Source organism: Sebastes umbrosus, chromosome 2 (genome assembly GCF_015220745.1).
Source record: "Sebastes umbrosus isolate fSebUmb1 chromosome 2, fSebUmb1.pri, whole genome shotgun sequence".
Classification (NCBI taxonomy): domain Eukaryota; kingdom Metazoa; phylum Chordata; class Actinopteri; order Perciformes; family Sebastidae; genus Sebastes; species Sebastes umbrosus.
The window spans coordinates 1,509,345-1,529,364 of NC_051270.1; the positions used below are offsets into that span (position 1 = coordinate 1,509,345).

Here is a 20,020-nt window from a genome sequence, read left to right on the forward strand (position 1 = left end):
GTACACGTATAAGTATACTAGTAGTACATTGATATTAGTATATTTATTACATAAAGTACTCTTAGGTAATATACTTGAACTTTACTTAAGTTTACTTTGTAAAATAAACATAAAGTATACCACTTTTGGGGCACCCAATCATTTCACTGTAATGGTTTATTACATTCCTGAGACAGCCACAGTCTTTTTTTAGTTTATTGATTGTTGTCGGGATGTAATGAGAATTTCACCAAATATAACAAATGTTTCTAAAGTCTTTACCAACCCTACCTTAACATGTATGATGAAATGTATGTAATATATCATTGGACTGTGATGAGAAGTCTGGTTGTTATAGGAAGAGGGAGGTTTATTAGTCTTAATACCATTTGATCGATGTCGTTGTTAATATTGTTTGTCAAAACATCTGAGGTTTGACGTCTCTAACATCAATGAGAACAGTATGTTCCCATGACGCATGTTTAATTATCGCCCTATGCTATTATAGGTATTTTAAACTAGGCGTTTACAGTATAAAATGTTGTGAATCCAGTTTTGCAGCCAATTCTAAAAGATAGCGTGCATGCCATTAAACTTGACAGGACTGTCACCAGCACCTATGGCCAGCCTATAAATGCATATAAAGATCTTGCAGGTTGATGTGAGCAGCAGAGAATCTCCAGACAGAAGTGAGTTTGGGGCATCATGGCTTCCACACTGCTGCTCCTGCTTCAGCTGCTCCTGGTCTCACTGGCATCGGCATCACATTACATTGGGGGAACCACGATCTGGGCCTCCAAAGGAAAAAACCCTGATGGAACATTTCGGGTGAGAGATGCAACTTTTAATGATATGCATTATAGATGATGTGTGAAGATGTTGGGTTTTTTTTCATATTCTGGGAAACACTTATTTAATCCCTTTATTATTATTATCATTATTGCTGTTGTTTTTTTTAATTGAGTTTTATTATTCTGATAAAATATAGAACGTTTTACATTCATTTCAGTTGGTATTTATTAAATATATCTTTTTATCTTATTATCTTGCAAATCATCTTTGAGAAAAGATCTACATAAAAGGTATTATTATTATTTTTATTATTATTACTTAGCCAGGGCGTTATTGATAATTCCTTTCTGGATCATTGATTTAATTTGATTTGATTTTGTTATTATTGTGTCACGCGTAAATGATTTGCCCAGCCCAAACAGGCTTACAAGACACCATTATACAGACATATTGCAATATTATTGGATTCATAATTAAAAAAAAAAAACTAATCTTGACTAAGTTATGGCCTTTAGTTACATTGGTTGATGTTGATCAAATGATCTTAACGGATAAACACCCTTCTTAAATGGGTAGCATTATAGAGTGATATAACTGGTGTGTTTACAAACAACTCAAATAGTCACGAAATTAAATCAATTTGATTCGTGTACATGGACACAAATTTCCCTTTCTTTGTGATGCTCAGAATGACTTTCAACAACATCTTTTTCATGCTGTATCTTACTTTGTCCAGCATCCCGTGACGCACGTGTCAATTTCTGCTCCAGTCTTTTCAAAATATAATTGCTCTGTTAGGAGCAGGAAGAAATCGACTTGGTTAGGCTCAGGCAACAAAACTACTTAGTTAGGTTTAGGAAAAGATCGTAGTTTGGGTTAAAATAACACTAGAAGTTTCACACCGGACACAAAGTCTCCTGGGCGGAAGTCCTGTGTTTTTTGACCCACCCATCCACGCCAACCTCCTCCTTGTGTGGGGTTTGCCGCTCTTTATACTTCCTGGTTCACAATTACGTGGATTACATACACATTGATTTCGTGCTAACCGTCACGAAAGAAATTTGAAATTCGTGTCTATGTACACGAATCAATACATTAAATGTCCGTAGCTTCAGTAGAACAACCATCTTTAACGCTATGATCTTTTTCCACAGATGAAGTTTCGCAACAGGGTCACCTTTGGTGGGTGTCAATTCGGCCCCCACGGGAGTTGTTACATCGGCGACTGTGGCACGATCACCAGAACTCAGCAAGGCCTACTTGACAGGAGCCCCAATGCACCACAATCTAGAAGCGAATGGTGTGAAACGGAAAGAGTCATTACAAGAAGTATCCCGAGTGACAGACCTTTCCAATTTAGGTGAGCTTTTCTTTTCTTTTCTTTTCACTTCAAATGATATTAATGTTGTTGCTGCTGTTCTTAACATGTATGTAATTGTATTTGTCATGGTTCTGCTTATCATAAAACGTAGCTGTTAGATGCAGTCAAGAGTGTTGTTTCCACACATTCCAGGGAAGCTAGCTGTTGTTGGATCTCAACACGTAACCTGGTTAGTAGTTGGGCAAGACTGACTTCAGTGGATTTGGGATCACGATCTGACACTGGAGAACCAAACCGATCACCAGACATTGCCATTCTACCGTTCCTACGGTAAGTCCCCAACAGTTAGCATGAAACAGCTCGGCTAACCTCAAATCATTTTGTTAAAGAATCTGTGAAAAATGTTCTACTTTGCTGCCCCCCAGTGGTAGTACAAAGAAAGTACGCTGTGGCCACTCGATTCAACTGTTATCAGGCCATTAAATAGGCGTTATCAGTCGGAATAAGCACCATAAATGTGGGTCATTAGGGGCTTACTACGCCTACTACGTTGTGAAAGTGAAACTTAAAAGCAGCACGTTCTAACACGTAAAACTGAATGAAACGTCACATTTTGAACACAAACAAAAATGCTTCTTTAGGTTTAGACAACAAAACTACAACTTCTTTAGGTTTAGACAAAAAAAAAAAAACTTGGTTAAGTTTAGTGAAAAACATTGTGTTTTGGGTTAAAATAACTACAAACACAACTACACATAGTTACACATGGGATGCTATCTCCAGACTCCTGGGTGTAAATCATGTGTGTTGTGTCCTATCCATCATCCCTGACCTCCACCCAATGTGGAGTTTCACACTGTCCATACTACAGCGCCTGACTTCCGCTGGTGCTCCTGTCATTATTACTACGGTCACTAGAGGTCGCTGTTGTGTTCTTTTATACCTTCTTTTGGTGATCTACCATGTGAATAGATGATTACAGATTAAACATTTTATAGTTTAGTTGTTTTCTGATTCACCATCTAGTTATAATCTGTGTTAACTGTAGCTCTGAACAGCAGCAGAAGGACCTGCAGTAGCTCTCCTTCACACACCGTCAGTGAAGCCTAACCCTAACCCTAACCCTGAAAAGCGTTTATAACACCTGACAAACAGACTTAAAATCACTTTCTGCATTTATTAGAAAGAGTTTTCTTTTCATGATCTGTTATTTCCCCCGTTAACTTTTATTAATGATACTATTAAAGTCAGAGAGAGAAGGAGAGTCTGTCTGTCAGCAACAAACACCTTTTACATAATTTATCCTCATTTCCATTCAGTCACATGAGGCTGATAATTCCTGAACGTCGGGTTTGATATGAGTTACATCATTTATATTTTCCCTGAAACATTCAGCCTAATAAATAATGTCCAGTGTTCAAAAGACACCATAGTCAAATTCTGGGTTATTAAATAATGAACTCACAATCAGTATATCAATAACTACAGACGCTAATAATGAATAAATAATATAAAGATATTGTTCCAGTAGAGATGGTTCCTGGTCCTCTAAGCAGGACTCAGTCCACAGTAGAAATACAGACTGCAGCTTGCACTTGTCTTTATTAGTATTAGATCAGTTCAGACATAAACAGCTGTTAAAGCCGACTGACAGCTGATCCAGATGTGATCAGCTGCTGCTGTCATCAGAAACGGACGTCGCTTCACGTGGCGCTTTAGATGAAACGACGTCTCATATCTCTTAAATCGTATTTCCTCGTTTCCTCTGTCTTCGCATGGTTTCCTTGCGTCTCTCCATGCTTCCCTGGTGGGAGGGACTAAGACGCAAAGATGAGACGCAAGTGAGGGAAACGGGGATGCAATTAAGAGCTTTGGGATACAGCCAAAAAATTACATCCTAATGTCTTTTCCTAACCACTTTTCCTTGACCTCGATGGAAAACGTCTCGAGGTCAAGGAAAGATGTGAAGGAGGATTCAGAAGGACTTAGTAAAAGAGAATTGTGAATTACAGGTGTGCGTGTCTGTAGCTCTGTTTTTGTGTAAAGGATCTTTGGCAGAAGACTGTTTCTAACTCAAGTTAATGTGTCTATTCAAGAGTTCCCCAGAACTGCCCACGGACATACAAACTGATTTCTTTTGATCCTGATGGCGACAAAGTTCGATGCAGATATGGAAATAGCGCCAATAATGAGTGTGGCTCTTGTAACCAACCTTCAGGCTTTGTCTTAGATCAGGTTAGTTGAAAAATCTATTTCCTAATGCAATGTACAATACCTGACTGATGGTTTGCCTCACTTAACTAATGCATGTTCACATTGTTAGGGCTCTTGCACATTACACTACCGCTTCTCCAATGCCGACCCCAGAGTTTTTGGATTTGAGTTGGTGGTGGAGGACTTCCCACAGAGGCACATCACTCTGACCTACACTGATGGATCCTCATCCTCCAAGGCTCCACTGACTATGAGGAGAAAGAGGCGAGCCATTGGACATGTAGCACCAACTACAACTACAACCACAACTACAACCACTGTAGCGTACATTGCCACCACTCCTCCTCTCAGTAAACTACCTTTGCAATTCTCCTTTCTTGGTGAGTCAGGTTTTACTTGTCCTCATTATTATTCTCATTATCCACATTTCCAATGAGTCAATCCACAAAAACAAGAAAGGCTTCATTGGGATAACTTTCATGTATGTTGCAGCTCTCACACCTTAATGTGCAACGTTACACATGGCAGTAGCCATCATTTTTTTAATATTAAGGTCAGAAGTCCAAGTCCGCCAGAAAAATTTGACCAGAAACTAACTTCAGATTTAAAACATTTTATTTATTCAGTTAACCATTGTCTGTAAATGATGTTTCCCACCATGAAGGTGTCTGTATAAAACATCATCTTTTAATGAACTGTCCTATTTTCAGCTTTGTGGCTATATACTTTTCATATAATACTATTTGCTTTAAAGGGATTATTTAGCTTAAGAAGTAGGAATATTTCCTCAACCTGTGAAGGAACACTTTAGTTCATCTGAAATATTTTAATCATTACATTTGAAGATACCTGATTTTTACTGGCCAATGGCCTAAGAGTAGTCAACTCCCCTTAATTTCAGGATAAAATACAGAGAACATGACCTCAGTGTCGGCTACAGCCTGATGAAAAATACTTGTTTTGACAGCTTTGAAGTTTTGATCCACAAACAGCAGCAAAGTGGCAGTTTTCTCAGGTATTAATTACTCATTACACTTTGGAATTTAAATTATCTTTTTTTTAACTCTAGTGGACCCACCTGCTCCCTCATGCCAGGAGGGACATTACTTGCCAAAGTTTGTGCACCCAACACCTGAAAATGGAGAACGTCTCGTAGCAGAGGTCGGCAAAGAATTTGAGATCAGAGTCAAAGCACAAGCTGCATACGCAACGTAAGTGAGAACCAATGTGATCAGTGGAGCCTTGTGGAGAGTAAGATAACATCAGCAATAAGGAGGAAACATCTGGTTTCTTTGTTTTGTTTTCACACAGAATACAGGATATCATCTTCAGTGGGCCACTGAATATCAGCAAGCACAGGACCACACATGGCGAGTTTGTCATTAGGTGGACGCCTATCGCAGATGACCAGGGAGATCATTACGCGATCTGCTTTGCTGTTGAAGCAGTGAGCGGGTGAGCCTTGGGTTCCTTTATGATAGAATTAGTATGTGTGTGTGTATGTGGGAAACCATGATTTCATTTTTTAACATATTTTGCAGGTCTGCTGGAACCACCGTTCACACCAACGCATACCATTACGGTAATCACCACCACACCCCATCTTCACAGTATGTAACATTTCTCTGTGTTATGTGTTTCTCTGAGCGACAAGGTAGAGTACACTGCTCATGTTGTAGCTGAGCCCGAGAGATGAAAGTAAAGAAAGCTATGAACAAATAAGGAACTCACGACTTTAAATAATTCACAATTATATAATGAGGAATTACGGCTGCACGGTGGTGCAGTGGTTAGCACTGGCGCCTCACAGCTAGAGGGTTGCAGGTTCGAATCCGGCTTGGGACCCTTCTGTGTGGAGTTTGCATGTTCTCCCCGTGTTAGCGTGGGTTTTCTCCGGGTACTCCGGTTTCCTCCCACAGTCCAAAGACATGCAGGTTAGGTTAATTGTGGACTCTAAAAAAATTGCCCGTAGGTGTGAATGTGAGCGTGAATGGTTGTCTGTCTCTATGTGTCAGCCCTGCGATGGACTGGCGACCTGTCCAGGGTGTACCCTGCCTTCGCCCAATGTCGGCTGGGATCGGCTCCAGCCCCCCCGCGACCCCTAACGGGATAAGCGGTTGCAGATGGATGGATGGATGGATGGATGGATGGAATTACTCATTATTCATTAGGAAAATAGGTTTCACTTATGAACACAAGCGACAGGAACATCAACAAGTCAAACATAGTCATAACATTCTACCATAAATTAAGTGAAAAATTGTTTAAAGTAACTTAACATTCACACTTTTGTCAGTTTAATTGTAGTTAGGAGACAAAAACATCAGTAATGATTTTAACATGACAAATCAGCCAAACTGAAGGAGAAACAGAAATTAGAGTTAAATCAGTGTTCATTGATGCTTTTCAGGTCTGGCATCTATCAGTCCGAGATGAGGTGTGTTCTGGTGGAAGTCCAGAATAACCACGGTGAGTCTAAGGACTACTTTAATGTTAACATTTTGTAGTGTACCTACAGCTGTGATGGTGTACCTTTTCACTGAATAAATTACATGCTAAATGCTATGTTAAAGTGCCAAATAGTGACTGCATGGCTGGTGTACTTTAGATAAAAAATGTCAAAGCTGCAAGACATTTACTTCTATAAAGTGCTGTGTTTGGGTAAACCTTGCTACCAAACAAAATTCAGAATCATCATTGTATGCAAAGTGCATTTCCTTCCTCATAAAACATTTGCAAAGCCAACAAGTATTTTAAATCCTGCATTGTTTACATCAGAGGTGCCCAAACCATTTCCCTTGGAGAGCCAAAACTGAAACTTAATGGTGGGCCACGGGCCAAAAGCAAACACCGAATGTCAGTCAGGTGTCAAAGGGCACCAGCATGCAGAAAATGTTCTAGCATGTAGAGCAGCCTGTTTTCTCAATTTTAAGAGCACTGTAGAGGGCACTTCATCATCATGTTTTCTCTACAGGAAGGGCACCCTAGAGGGCATTTTATCATGTTTTATATACCACAGGGGTATCCAAGAGGGCACTTTTGCTGCGGTTTGCTTGAACATGGGGGCACTAAAGTGGGCGGAATAGTGCGACACCATTGGTATAATGTGTGTTAACATATATCTCTTGCTCTAGTTAACTCCCATGTGATCTGCAATGAGTCATCAATGACAATAGTGGTTGAGAAATCTTCATTCCGTGGACTCCATGAGGATCATTTACAGCTCAGTGACCCCTCCAACATCGCCTGCAGCCTCCAGACACACTCCAACAGCACTCACATCATCGCTGTCGTCCCCCTCAACGCTTGTGGCACTCAGATTGAGGTAACACAGGGTTATTTGTTTCATCACCTGCTGTGCTCTTCTCTCAGTTTTTGGTGTTGCTTTTCATTAGCAGTAAGAGGACTAAATACATAACCTTTTACTCCGCAGGAAGATTATGATAACCTAATTTTCAAGAATGAAATCACCACGGTCGACAACATAACAGACCTGATCACCAGGAGGCACCTGCTGAGTGTGAAGTTCAAGTGCCAGTACCCCAAACGTGGAAACGTGACACGAAGCTTTACAGCACACAGGGACAATATCTGTGTGTGGGAGAAAGGCTTCGGCAGGTTCACCTACCAGTTTGAGTTCTATCCTGACAGTAATTTCCAAATCATGAGGGATCCAAATTCATACCCTCTAGAGTATTACGTAGGGAACAGGATTTACATGCAGATAGAGGCCACCTCCTCTGTAGACAACACTGAGCTGTTTGTGGAGTCCTGCACAGCTGCACCATACGACAACCCAAACTACCGGCCAACCTACTCCATCATTGATAATGGGTAAGCATGAGTACACCACCTGTTGGCAACAGAGGACATAACAAAGTATTTGTAAAGATTTGTTATTGTTTTTTATATGAGAAGTGTGTAACTAAGTTACGAATGAGAGATGACCCATTTGTAGAGAGTGGGTGGATAGATGGAAATGAAATGTCTCTTTATCTTGTGTTTCACTGTGTAGATGATTATCTCCTCATACCTTAGAGGCTCACCTATGCAATATCACCATGTTAGAATGTAGTGAAGTCAATGCTTTACTTACTTCATCTTTGGTGTAACCTATACTTCTTTTCCTTATCATATAAATACCTACAGTACAATCTGCCCCTATAATAGCATCCATTGTAAGACATAGAGTTACAGAGGCAATATTTCTTATCTTTTTGTTTTGTTTTGCTCTGACTAGGTGTAATGTGGACTCGACTGTTAAAGTATATTCCTCCGCCAATCACACACAGTTCCGGTTCAGCATAGAGGCCTTCAAGTTCATCGGCTTGCACGACCAGGTAAAGAATGGACTATGTGGTTAGACTGAAGCAAGGGACTGTTAATGTCTCTGTGATATTCAATTCAATTCAATTTATTTTTGTATAACGTCAAATCACAACAGAAGTTATCTCAAGATCTAGATATATCTAAATGTTTCATTGAATATGTCTGATTCATAATTTCGTTTTGTTTTTATCTGACTAGCTTTACTAAGTGTTATCTAATGCATAGTTGGTGGGGTGGACAGATGCATAGGCAGAGGCCGATTTGAGGGGGGATGAAGGGGAATGCCATCTCCCTTGTTAACCATTATCCCTCTCTCCATCCCCTAGTAGCAGAGAAAGAGTCCAGGGGCAGAGGGGTTGTTGTTGAAGATGTTAGTCTATTCTGCCTGACTCATTGATCTGACTGAGGATTGTGCAAGTTAGAATCTATGGTCCCGACCACGGCTCTGAAATATCAGTAGTCTAACTGTGCTGTGTGTTGTTAGATCCATGGCGCTGTCCACAGTGCTGAAGAAGCAGACTGATTTGTAATTGCAACTTTTTCTCCCAACCTTCTGTCAGTTTCTTCTTGGATCCATGGTGGGGGGTGAGGAAGAAACAAACCGTCCCTCCTGTTAAAAATTAAAAATAACAACCTACTGTTTATAGGAATATGTAATCATTTGAAAAAAAGGTGTAATCCCTGCACACAGTTAGAACTAACTTCTCATGTAGAAGTAACGTGGAGCAGAGGGTTGATCTTGTATGTGGGATCTGACCACCGCTCTGCTATTGGTCCAGTAGAAGAGACGACGGTATGTGTGCTGATATAATGACAGCGTGTTCTGTCGCATTCAGGTGTACATCAGCTGTTCAGTCCTGATGTGTGAAGCAGGGAGCCATGGCACCAGGTGCTCGAAGGGATGCATGAGCAGCTCACCATGGAGTGGCCGCCGAAAGAGAGAGGCTGTCACTCAGAGTTCAAGGCACTTTCTTTCCCAGGGTCCCCTGCGTTTAAGGAGATCAGCAGAGATAATCGGAAGCCCAGGTATGAAAACAGGGAGTGTTTTCTAAACAGCACACCTGCCTTGTTTGAGTCTCAGTTGGATCAAATTGAAATTGTGCTTCTCTTCTCTCCAGTGATCAACCTGAATCTGAACCTGGTATTCATCGCTGGATGTCTTCTTGCAGCCGTTGGCATGATCAGTGCAGTGGCCATTTACAAAACCAAAGTGTCAAAGGTCAAATACCAACCTTTGACCACAGATGAAAGTTAAGACAGCGGTGTGTTCAGAATACAAATTCTGTATTAATTTCATTTTACTACATAAAGCTTTTTTGATTAATTTTGCTTTCAGATATTGAGTGTTCATATATCTAATTATGTGCCCATTTAAATGAATTGATTTCATATTGTGACCTTCAGAAATGTCTACTGCTATATAAGAGGAAATACTTCAGCGAGGAAAAATCTGTGTCTGTGCAAAGAGGAAAGTAGAAAGGCAGTTTTATATTAATCAACACTGAAAGGATGATCAACAAGTACTGCAGATGCTGGGTGATTGTTTAAATGTGGTGTTAACTGTTGTTTACCGTGGAATCCCATGCTATTATATAATACAGTATGATTTAAAATAAGTATCTTGATTGATATGTGTAGTCCTACCCAATCATAATCATTCCTTTATATGCCAAAAGCCCTTTACGAATAGACCAAAGTAGCTTATGATTCACTTGCTTAATGGATCAATAAAAACATATATTCTCTTCCATATTGCTTTTGTCCACTTTAATTGTCTTTCTCTTACACACAAATACACTTTTCCCATTGCTTATCCAATACAAATGCTCTATAGTCAGTAAAAAAGCCTTTATTTTTAGTATTTTCCTGTTGCTGAACCTCATCATGTTTCATAACTTTTACAGCAACCAATCAAATGATCACAACTACAGTGACCATAAGTACTGGGAGGTTGTAAACTGTAAAGTAATCAACAAAATTATCACATTTCTAATATGCTGAAAGATTATTATGGAATTTTTGGCCAATGATACCAAAAATATACTTCTTACAATCTATCAGAAGAGGTACATTAAATCTCAAGCTCCAAGCTATTTTAATGTTGTACTAGAACATGTTTACATGCTGTAATGTTAAAAAAAAAACTTTATTCTTCTCATAGTGTCTCTCTCACTCAGCCTGCATTTAGCCTCTGTCTGAGAGACCCTGATTTACAGCCTGTCTCCTCCCACTCTGCTCTGATTGGTCAGCGTTTCCTGTCAATCAAACGCCCTCAACACAGCGTCACTTTCGCCCCCTCCCCCGGAGCTCTCCCTGTAGGTCTGACTGTAGCTCTGACTGTAGGTCTGACTGTAGGTCTGACTGTAGCTCTGACTGTAGCTCTGACTGTAGGTCTGACTGTAACTCTGACTGTAGGTCTGACTGTAGCTCTGACTGTAGCTCTGACTGTAGCTCTGACTGTAGGTCTGACTGTAACTCTGACTGTAGGTCTGACTGTAGCTCTGACTGTAGGTCTGACTGTAGCTCTGACTGTAGCTCTGACTGTAGGTCTGACTGTAGCTCTGACTGTAGGTCTGACTGTAGCTCTGACTGTAGGTCTGACTGTAGGTCTGACTGTAGCTCTGACTGTAGGTCTGACTGTAGGTCTGACTGTAGGTCTGACTGTAGCTCTGACTGTAGCTCTGACTGTAGGTCTGACTGTAGCTCTGACTGTAGGTCTGACTGTAGGTCTGACTGTAGCTCTGACTGTAGCTCTGACTGTAGCTCTGACTGTAGGTCTGACTGTAACTCTGACTGTAGGTCTGACTGTAGCTCTGACTGTAGGTCTGACTGTAGCTCTGACTGTAGCTCTGACTGTAGGTCTGACTGTAGCTCTGACTGTAGGTCTGACTGTAGCTCTGACTGTAGGTCTGACTGTAGGTCTGACTGTAGCTCTGACTGTAGGTCTGACTGTAGCTCTGACTGTAGCTCTGACTGTAGCTCTGACTGCAGGGAGAGAGAGAAGCAGCAGGAAGAGTTTATAAACTACTTTAAAAAGTTTATAAACCAGAAACTTCACCCAGCGCACGTTACCGGAGGAATCTGATCAGAAATCGGCGACAAATGAACAACATCTGCGGTCCAGACTAAATAATGCTATTAATAGCTCTGTTAGTTAGCTCAGTGTTTACATTCTGCATAAACTCTGTAAACCGTAAACATACACTCTGTTTTACGTTTGTGTTTACAGGTCCATCTGTGAGAAATGACTGACAGAATCATCCCAGTGGAGAAGAAAACATCAGCAGTGAGCAGATGTCAATACAGTTAACATGTAGCTACCGCTATGAGACGGTGTGTAAACACAGAGAACATCAGGGTGGAAAATAGAAGATGTGAAACAGTAGTCAGTTCATTATTTCTGGTAAAAGACAGCTGATAAACGTAGTAAAGTAATCAGAGTAATGGTATATTATTTACTGTAGGAGCTGTCTCTGTGTTACCATGACTACAGGCCGGTTAACGTTACACTCACCGGAGCTTACCGGAGCTAACCGGAGCTGGAATAGACTTTCTCCTGTACCATGTCAACATAACTGCAGGTGGGATGCTGTGTATAATTAATATTATCATCTGTCTACTCAAATAAAGTTTGACTGTGAAACAGAAATGTGTTGTGTTGCTTACAGTCACTATTTACTACCTGTACTCTTCTACATGCATGACATCAAATATATATAATATATAAATATCACCTGTTTAAACAGTGTAATTACATAAAGCCTCCGTGAAAGAACATGTTATATTTAGATGATGGGACTACATGAAGCCTGTTCTGCTGGTTCTTGCAGACTAACAGTAGGAGCTACTTTGCTCATAGTTAGGATGCGGAGGAGAGTGACGCTCTGTGGGCTGGGTCATCTAGCTGCTGGTTCTGCTCTGGTTCTAACAGGAAACCCTTATATGGCTTGCAATTCGCTAACGACGTCACCATTGTAAGGAAAAGCTGCGCAGCGTTTTTCCACACCCATTTCCAGACAAATGGAGCAGGAGAAAAAGAGAGAGGATGGTCTTTTATGATACTATGGTGACCTGTAGACACACTGGGGACAGATATTGATGTTTAAAAGACATGGAAAAGTGCATTTTGCATAATAGGTGACCTTTAAGTCATCATTAAACCTCCATTCACAAGCAGCAATCTTGAAGAAAAAGGCAGCTTTGAGTGCATGGAAATATAAATCAACAACACATAATGCTTTCTGCCATAGTGATTATAAGCTTAATAAATGCAGGCAGTAAAATAAAGTTTCCCAATTTCCCAATACCGATATAGGGGATTACTGCATTACCAGTCACCTGCTCATTTCTGCATGTCCAGTCACCCTGGTTTTCCCGCTCTTCAGCTTCAGCCACGCCCACCATCATCAAGGGAACTCTGTTCACCTGGTCCTCATTGCTCACTGCCAGTATATATACCCCAGCCTCACAGACACTCTTTGCCAGATTGTTCATCATCACCCATGCATGACTAGCCAGCAATTTGTTCTGGACTGATTTCCTGTTGCCAACCCTGCCTGCCTGTGACCTACCTGTCTCTAGTGATGGTGAAATTAAGCTTCATGAAGCACTTGTGATGACCTCTCTCTCACTCTACTGACTGAGTGCCTTGCTGCAGCCTTTTCAGATCCAGGGAGAAGCTGGTTGGTGTAGCTGGGAAGGTCGTCTGTTGTACCTGCCCATCTGGGCTGGGCTGCCGAGAAGCCATAAAAGGACTGCCTTCTGACAGTCTCACTCTCTCTCAGCTGGGCCTGCTTCATCTACCTCACCGTTCTTTCTTTGTTTGGTTTGTCACACCAGCCAACACGTATTACACCATATTTTCACTCATGCAAACATTACTAACATGACTGATCTCTCTCCTACTTACACACCCGACCATTTAGTTGATTATGTCGGTTAATTTGAGTTAAATAAATTACTTTCTGATTGAGATATGTGTTTGGCCTCCCTTTTTGTTGCCAGCCTTGAGCCAGGTGGTAATATTTGGGGGCTCGTCCGGGATCAGGACTGGGAAATTGGTCGATGTAACATTTTCTTTAAAGGAGTTTTTCACACAGATTGTGGCCTCCCTTTTTGTTGCCAGCCTTGAGCCAGGTGGTAAGACACTGAAGCTCTCCACAAATTGGTTTGCAAAAGGGTTCATTTCATGAGGCTTCATCTGGGCTTCATGTACACACGAAACCACTTATTGGTCAAATAGTGTAAAACACGCAGATATATTCCAGATATATGGCAGTGGTTTAACTGGGCAGAGGATAGTGAATGTGCTTGTGTAACTATAGGAAAATGATAGATGGGAGACATTATTTGTTTTTATTCAGGAATAATAAGTTCTTGGCTGTACTTCGGCTTCTGGCATCTTCAATGACGTCATCGTTCTATACGATACGAGCCTCGATATGCGCTTCACAGAAAACTTCCTGGATTACTCAACACATGCTCCAAAGCCTCGGCACAGCACGTCACATCACTACCTGTCTCGTCTGATTTCCGGTAAACCAATAAAAACTTCCATGATTAATAAGAAATAAACATGAATGAATGAATTATTTAAAATGAATCGTAAAAGTGTATAAAGGTTTAGAACACTATGATAGAAGTATATGATGGTCATCCCCATGCTCTATTATGTCTCATACGTTGCTATTTTTGGGTTGATACAATTTGTTACACAGATTTGGTGCTAAATTTAACCATTTTTTACCACTCCAGAATTGATAAAAATGATAAATAAATAATCCCTCAAGACATTAAGACACCAAGACCTTGAGGAACACCATATTAAAAGCCATGCTGTGATTTGGGATCAAAAACCTTTGACATTTGGAGATTTCTGCAAGAATTGCATTTTTTTTTTGGCGATTGGATTGCGAGTTCTTCTGTTGTGTAAACTGCTCAGAAACCCCCTTATTGTCAATCTAGCTAGGAAAGCCATCCATCCTCTGAATGCTCTAGTTCTCTAGTTTGTGGCTGTAAGGTTTCATGAGGCTGTGATTATCCTAGAGGTCACCACACGTCATTTTATACAGGGAGATCAAGTTTAAAAAAATACAAAAATGGTCTCACTACAATTAAATGTCTCCTATGGGGACTAACATCATCACACATGAATACAGTTGGGCCCATTGAATTCACAAGAGTCTCAACTTTACAGTGATACCCAATTTATGTAATTCAAGACTGTTTAGGGACCCCAGTATGCAGAAATATTCAAATACATCATTTTAGAATAGGTGAATATAACACAGAATATATACATTCACCTCCATTTAATTTAACAACCTGGACTAATAAAACTAAACATATCTAAAAAATAAAGATAAATGAGAAAAAACAACTTTGTTTGTTAGTTTTTTTTATATTTAGGTGAACTCACTCTTTAACATTTTTTAATCTGTACATCACCGGGAACAACTGTTGTTAATATTAATATAAGATCAAGAAACTTTTCTCCATTCCACATTAAATAATTCACCAGTTGGTCTTCATCTAATTCTGCTCACATTCATCAGAGTGATATAAGACAACACAGAAGTGAAGACAGAAATGTAGACATTAAACTGACAGTGTTTTATCTGGGATGTTGTTTATCAAAGACGCGAGACAACATCCAGCAAAACTAGTATGTACTTTCTATCTAATTAAAACTTTACACACAGTACAGGTTAATTAAAAAACAAAACATGCACACACAAGCATTTTAAAGTGTCTCAGTTTTAACATACAAACCTTTTCATTCAAAGTTCCTAATCTGTAGATGTTTATTCTTTGATACACACACTAATTCTAATTAGGGTTTGAGTGTGTTCACACACTGAAAAGTGACTAAATTCAGTATACTCAAACCTGTCAGTTGCCAATGGACACTATATCCCACAATGCATTGCACAAAGCAAATGGTGGATCCACTAACAGCTGGAAAACATTAAGCTATTTGTGGATGGTGGTGAAACAGCTCCAGGAACTCCTCATAAACAAAAAGTAGGATAACTATTAACGTTTTATTTAGGGGGAAACATTTTGATGTCTCTTTGTGAAGTTTAATTTACATTGTAGTTGTAAACTGCAGTTTGATTGATGTCAGAAAGTGTATGTGTTGTATCATTTCCTGTTAGTAAAACTGTTAAGCTAAGTGATTTCTTCAATTATAACTGCTAAAAAAGAATACTATAAAGCTGCATGTATATTATATACTGTATAAATTTGCAGTCAGAGAAAGATCAGGAAACATTTATTCAGAGTCGAGGCCACATGTTTGGATTACAAATATACTCTAGTTTTATATGCCAGTTTATTAGATACACCAAGCTAAAACTAATGCGGTCTCTCTAAAATATTTTAAGAACAAACTGAACATTATAACCTTCACGAAGAGAGGATTTCTGCAGATGGTTTGTTGTGATCTGTGATCCTGTGATTATCATTAGTGACAGGAAGTCAGCAGGAGTTGGAGTGGAACTGCCGTGCAAGGTAAGATTTCTGCAGGACTGCATTTAGGTGGACCTAATAAACTGTTTAATATGTGTTGCATGTGTTTATGATCCTACTGTAGGTCAGGAAAACATTTGCATGTATTTGCTGTTGCAGCTGGAGAGAGGACACAGGTGTAAGCCGGACTCACCTGCTGGGACGAAGCCTACAGCACCAACTCTGAAGCAGGTATATATGGTGTCTGACTGCCAACATGACATGTTATTAGTTTATCACGGATATATCCGCACCGGTGTACTAAATATCTATAAGACACTTCAAGAACAGGAACACATGTTTGAGGTGATTTTAGAAACAGTGTCAGTGTTTGTCCACCAGAGAGCACTGTCCACTGTAAAAAGTCCTGCTCGGTCCATATCTTTGTCAAAATGATTTAATAAAAACACTTAATATAACACATTTTTATTTAAAACTTGTTTAACTCAAAGATCCAGCATCAGCCAGGCTCTGCTGTAAATTGCTGCTCTTCTCTGTGATGGATATTGTTGCTGTGAATACAACTTTTGGATTTGTGGATATTTACCAGACATGAACCAGAAGGAGGAGCTGCTGCTGAGACAGATGTTGCAGGAAAAGAGACATCATCATCATCATCATCAAGCCCACTAAAGCAACTCTTCACTCTGGTGAGTCCCCTTTTAGCATTCAGACAATCACTGATGTTCAGGAGCAGTTAAACTCCAGCATTAGCTCTCCTACAGATTGTTTATCTCTCATTAAATCACATAATAATAATAAAAACAAGCATGATATATGAGTCCATTGACTCATCTGTCCCACGTTGTTCCATCACAAATCAGACCATCTTTTACTTTTCTTCTCCTTTTAACTGAAGTAAACTTAACCTTGCCTTTCAGAGTCGGGCTAATATCTGTATTTTTTTAAATGAAGGAATTCACTTCTTCAGTGGTGAAAGATATATTCAGATCATTTACTTAAGTGCAGTGAGCGAATACCACAGTGGAAAAGTACTCCATTACAAATAAAAATCCTGCATTAAAAATCTTACGTAGGAAATATTGTGAGTAAAATGTATTTAACATGTCAAAAGTAAAAGTGGAGCAGAATATCTCCTTTCAGTGTTATATTGTTATTTATTGGCTGTAAGCAGAATAATACTGTTGTAGTTGGCATAGGTGGAGCTATTTTAACTACTTTAAATACTGCTGGGTAGTTTAGCACATAGCAAGCCTGTATTTTATAAGCTCATCACAGGATTGGTGTGTGAACCTTTTTTTTGACATATTATACTATAACTTTTTTTTTACTCCTTTTTCGACATGCTATACTATGACTATTTTTCATAACAGTTTTCGACATGCTATATTATGACTTTTTTACGACATACTATACTATAATTTTTTTTAACATACTATACTATGACTTTTTTTCGACATACTACACTATAATTTTTTTAACATACTATACTATGACTTTTTTCAACATGCTATATTATGACTTTTTTACGGCATACTATAATTTTTTTTAACGTACTATACTATGACTTTTTTCGACATGCTATATTATGACTTTTTTTCCACATACTATATTATGATTTTTTTTAACATGCTATACTATGATTTTTTTCAACATGCTATTCTATGACTTTTTTCGACATACTATACTATGATTTTTTTCTTCATACTATAGTACGACTTTTTTTCACAAAATTTTTCGACATACTACACTATGACCTTTTTTAGAGATATTATACTATGACTTTTTTCAACATACTTTAATGTGAATTTTTTTTTACATACTATTCTATGACTTTTTCGACATGCTATCCTGACTTTTTCTTTGACATACTATACTATGACTTTTTTTGACTAGTCATAGTACAGTATGTCGGAAAAAAGTCATAGTATAGTATGATTAAAAAAAGTCATAGTATAGTATGTCCAAAGAAAGTCATAGTATAGTATGATTAAAAAAAGTCATAGTATAGTATGTCCAAAGAAAGTCATAGTATAGTATGATTAAAAAAAGTCATAGTATAGTATGTCCAAAGAAAGTCATAGTATAGTATGATTAAAAAAAGTCATAGTATAGTATGTCCAAAGAAAGCCATAGTATAGTATGATTAAAAAAAGTCATAGTATAGTATGTCCAAAGAAAGCCATAGTATAGTATGATTTAAAAAAAGCCATAGTATAGTATGTCGAAAAAAGTCATTGTATAGTATGTCAAAAAAAAAGTCGTTGTATAGTATTTCCAAAAAAAGTAATTGTATAGTATGTCGAAAAAAATAAAATCAGAGTATAGTATTTCCAAAAAATAGTCATAGTATAGTATGTCCAGAAAAAAAAGTAATAGTGTAGTATTTCCAAAAAAAAGTCATAGTATACTATGTCCAGAAAAAAAAGTCATAGTATAGTATGTTGAAAAAATAGTCATAGTATACTATGTCCAGAAAAAAAAGTCATAGTATAGTATGTCGAAAAAAAAAGTCATACAGTATGTCCAAAAGAAAGTCATATAGTATGTCGAAAAATGAGTAAAGAGTCATATTAAAGTATGTCAAAGAAAAGTCATATAATATTTATGTTGAAAAAAAAGTCATATAGTATGTCGAAAAATTAGTAAGAAGTCATAGTATAGTATGTCAAAGAGAAAAAAGTCGTAGTATAGTATGTCGGGAAAAAAAGTCATAATATATAGAATGTCGAAAAATGAGTAAAAAAAGTCATGGCATAGTATGTCGAAAAAAAAGTAATAGTATAGTACGTTGAAAAAAAAAATCATAGTATAGTATGTCAAAAATAAAATAGTATGTCGAAAAATGAATAAAAAGTCATAGTATAGTATGTCGAAGAAAAAACTGATATATGTCAAAGAAAAAACATTTATGATAGTATCGAAAAAAAGTCATAATATAGTATGTTGAAAAATTAGTAAAAAGTCATAGTATGTCGAAGAAAAAGTCATATAGTATGTCGAAAAGAAAAAAGTCATATAGTATGTCGAAGAAGAAAAAGTCATATAGTATGTCAAAGAATGAGTAAAAAAAGTCATAGTATCATATGTCGAAAAAAAAGAAGTCATAGTATAGTATGTTGAAAAAATAAGTCGTCAAAAAAAGTCATAGTTTATCGAAAAAAAGTCATAGTGTAGTATGTCGAAAAAAATTCGTAGCATAGTATGTCGGCAAAATAAGTCATATAGTATATCGAAAAAGGAGTAAAAAGTCATAGTATAGTATGTTGAAAAAGTCCTAGTATTTATGTCGAAGAAAAAAGTCATATAGTATGTTGAAGAAAAAGAAGTCATATAGTATGTCGAAGAAAAAGAAGTCATAGTATGTCGAAGAAAAAGAAGTCATATAGTATGTCGAAGAATGAGTAAAAAAGTCCTAGTATAGTATGTCGAAAAAAAATTCATATTATAGTATGTTCATATTTTACTATGAAAAAAATTCATAGTATGTCAACAAAAAAATTCATAGTATAGTATTTCGAAAAAAGAATCATAACATAATATGTCGAAAAGAAAGTCATAGTATGTTGAAAAAATAAGTTGTCAAAACAAAAGTCATAGTATAGTATGTAGAAGAAAAAAAAGTAATATAGTATGTCGAAGAATGAGTAAAAAATAATATAGTATGTCGAAAAAAAGTCATAGATTAGAATGTCGAAAAATTAGTAAAAAAAAGTTGTGTTGTATAGTATGTCGAAAAAAAAATTCAGTGTCGAGAAAAAAAAGTCAGTGTAGTATGTTGAAAAAAAAAAAATAATATATAGTATGTCGAAAAAATAAGTTGTCAAAACAAAAGTCATAGTATATCGAAAAAAAAGTCATAGTAGTATGTTCATATTTTACTATGAAAAAAATTCATAGTATAGCATGTCGACA

The 20,020-nt window shown here is 37.9% G+C and overlaps 1 protein-coding gene and 1 long non-coding RNA gene across 3 annotated transcripts in view; both read left to right on the forward strand.

The window, feature by feature from the left end:
• LOC119503350 overlaps window positions 1-20,020 on the forward strand; it is a 34,844-nt gene that overhangs the window by 11,006 nt on the left and 3,818 nt on the right. Inside the window, exons 1-4 of one of the 2 annotated variants that reach the window (XR_005210297.1) lie at window positions 15,520-15,658; window positions 16,021-16,147; window positions 16,230-16,336; window positions 16,695-16,794. This is a non-coding gene — a long non-coding RNA (uncharacterized LOC119503350). Of the gene's footprint in view, window positions 1-15,519; window positions 15,659-16,020; window positions 16,148-16,229; window positions 16,337-16,694; window positions 16,795-20,020 lie in introns of those variants that run through there. The other variant, XR_005210299.1, reaches the window with a different exon arrangement.
• LOC119503346 (CUB and zona pellucida-like domain-containing protein 1) lies at window positions 1,942-10,387 on the forward strand. Its single transcript, XM_037795075.1, has 13 exons — window positions 1,942-2,131; window positions 2,285-2,422; window positions 4,189-4,327; window positions 4,416-4,686; window positions 5,376-5,517; window positions 5,618-5,761; window positions 5,848-5,916; window positions 6,717-6,775; window positions 7,441-7,631; window positions 7,740-8,140; window positions 8,547-8,646; window positions 9,472-9,661; window positions 9,754-10,387. Exons 4-13 carry the CDS (start codon window positions 4,557-4,559, stop codon window positions 9,888-9,890), a joined length of 1,563 nt encoding a protein of 520 aa, XP_037651003.1. The 5' UTR covers window positions 1,942-2,131; window positions 2,285-2,422; window positions 4,189-4,327; window positions 4,416-4,556; the 3' UTR covers window positions 9,891-10,387.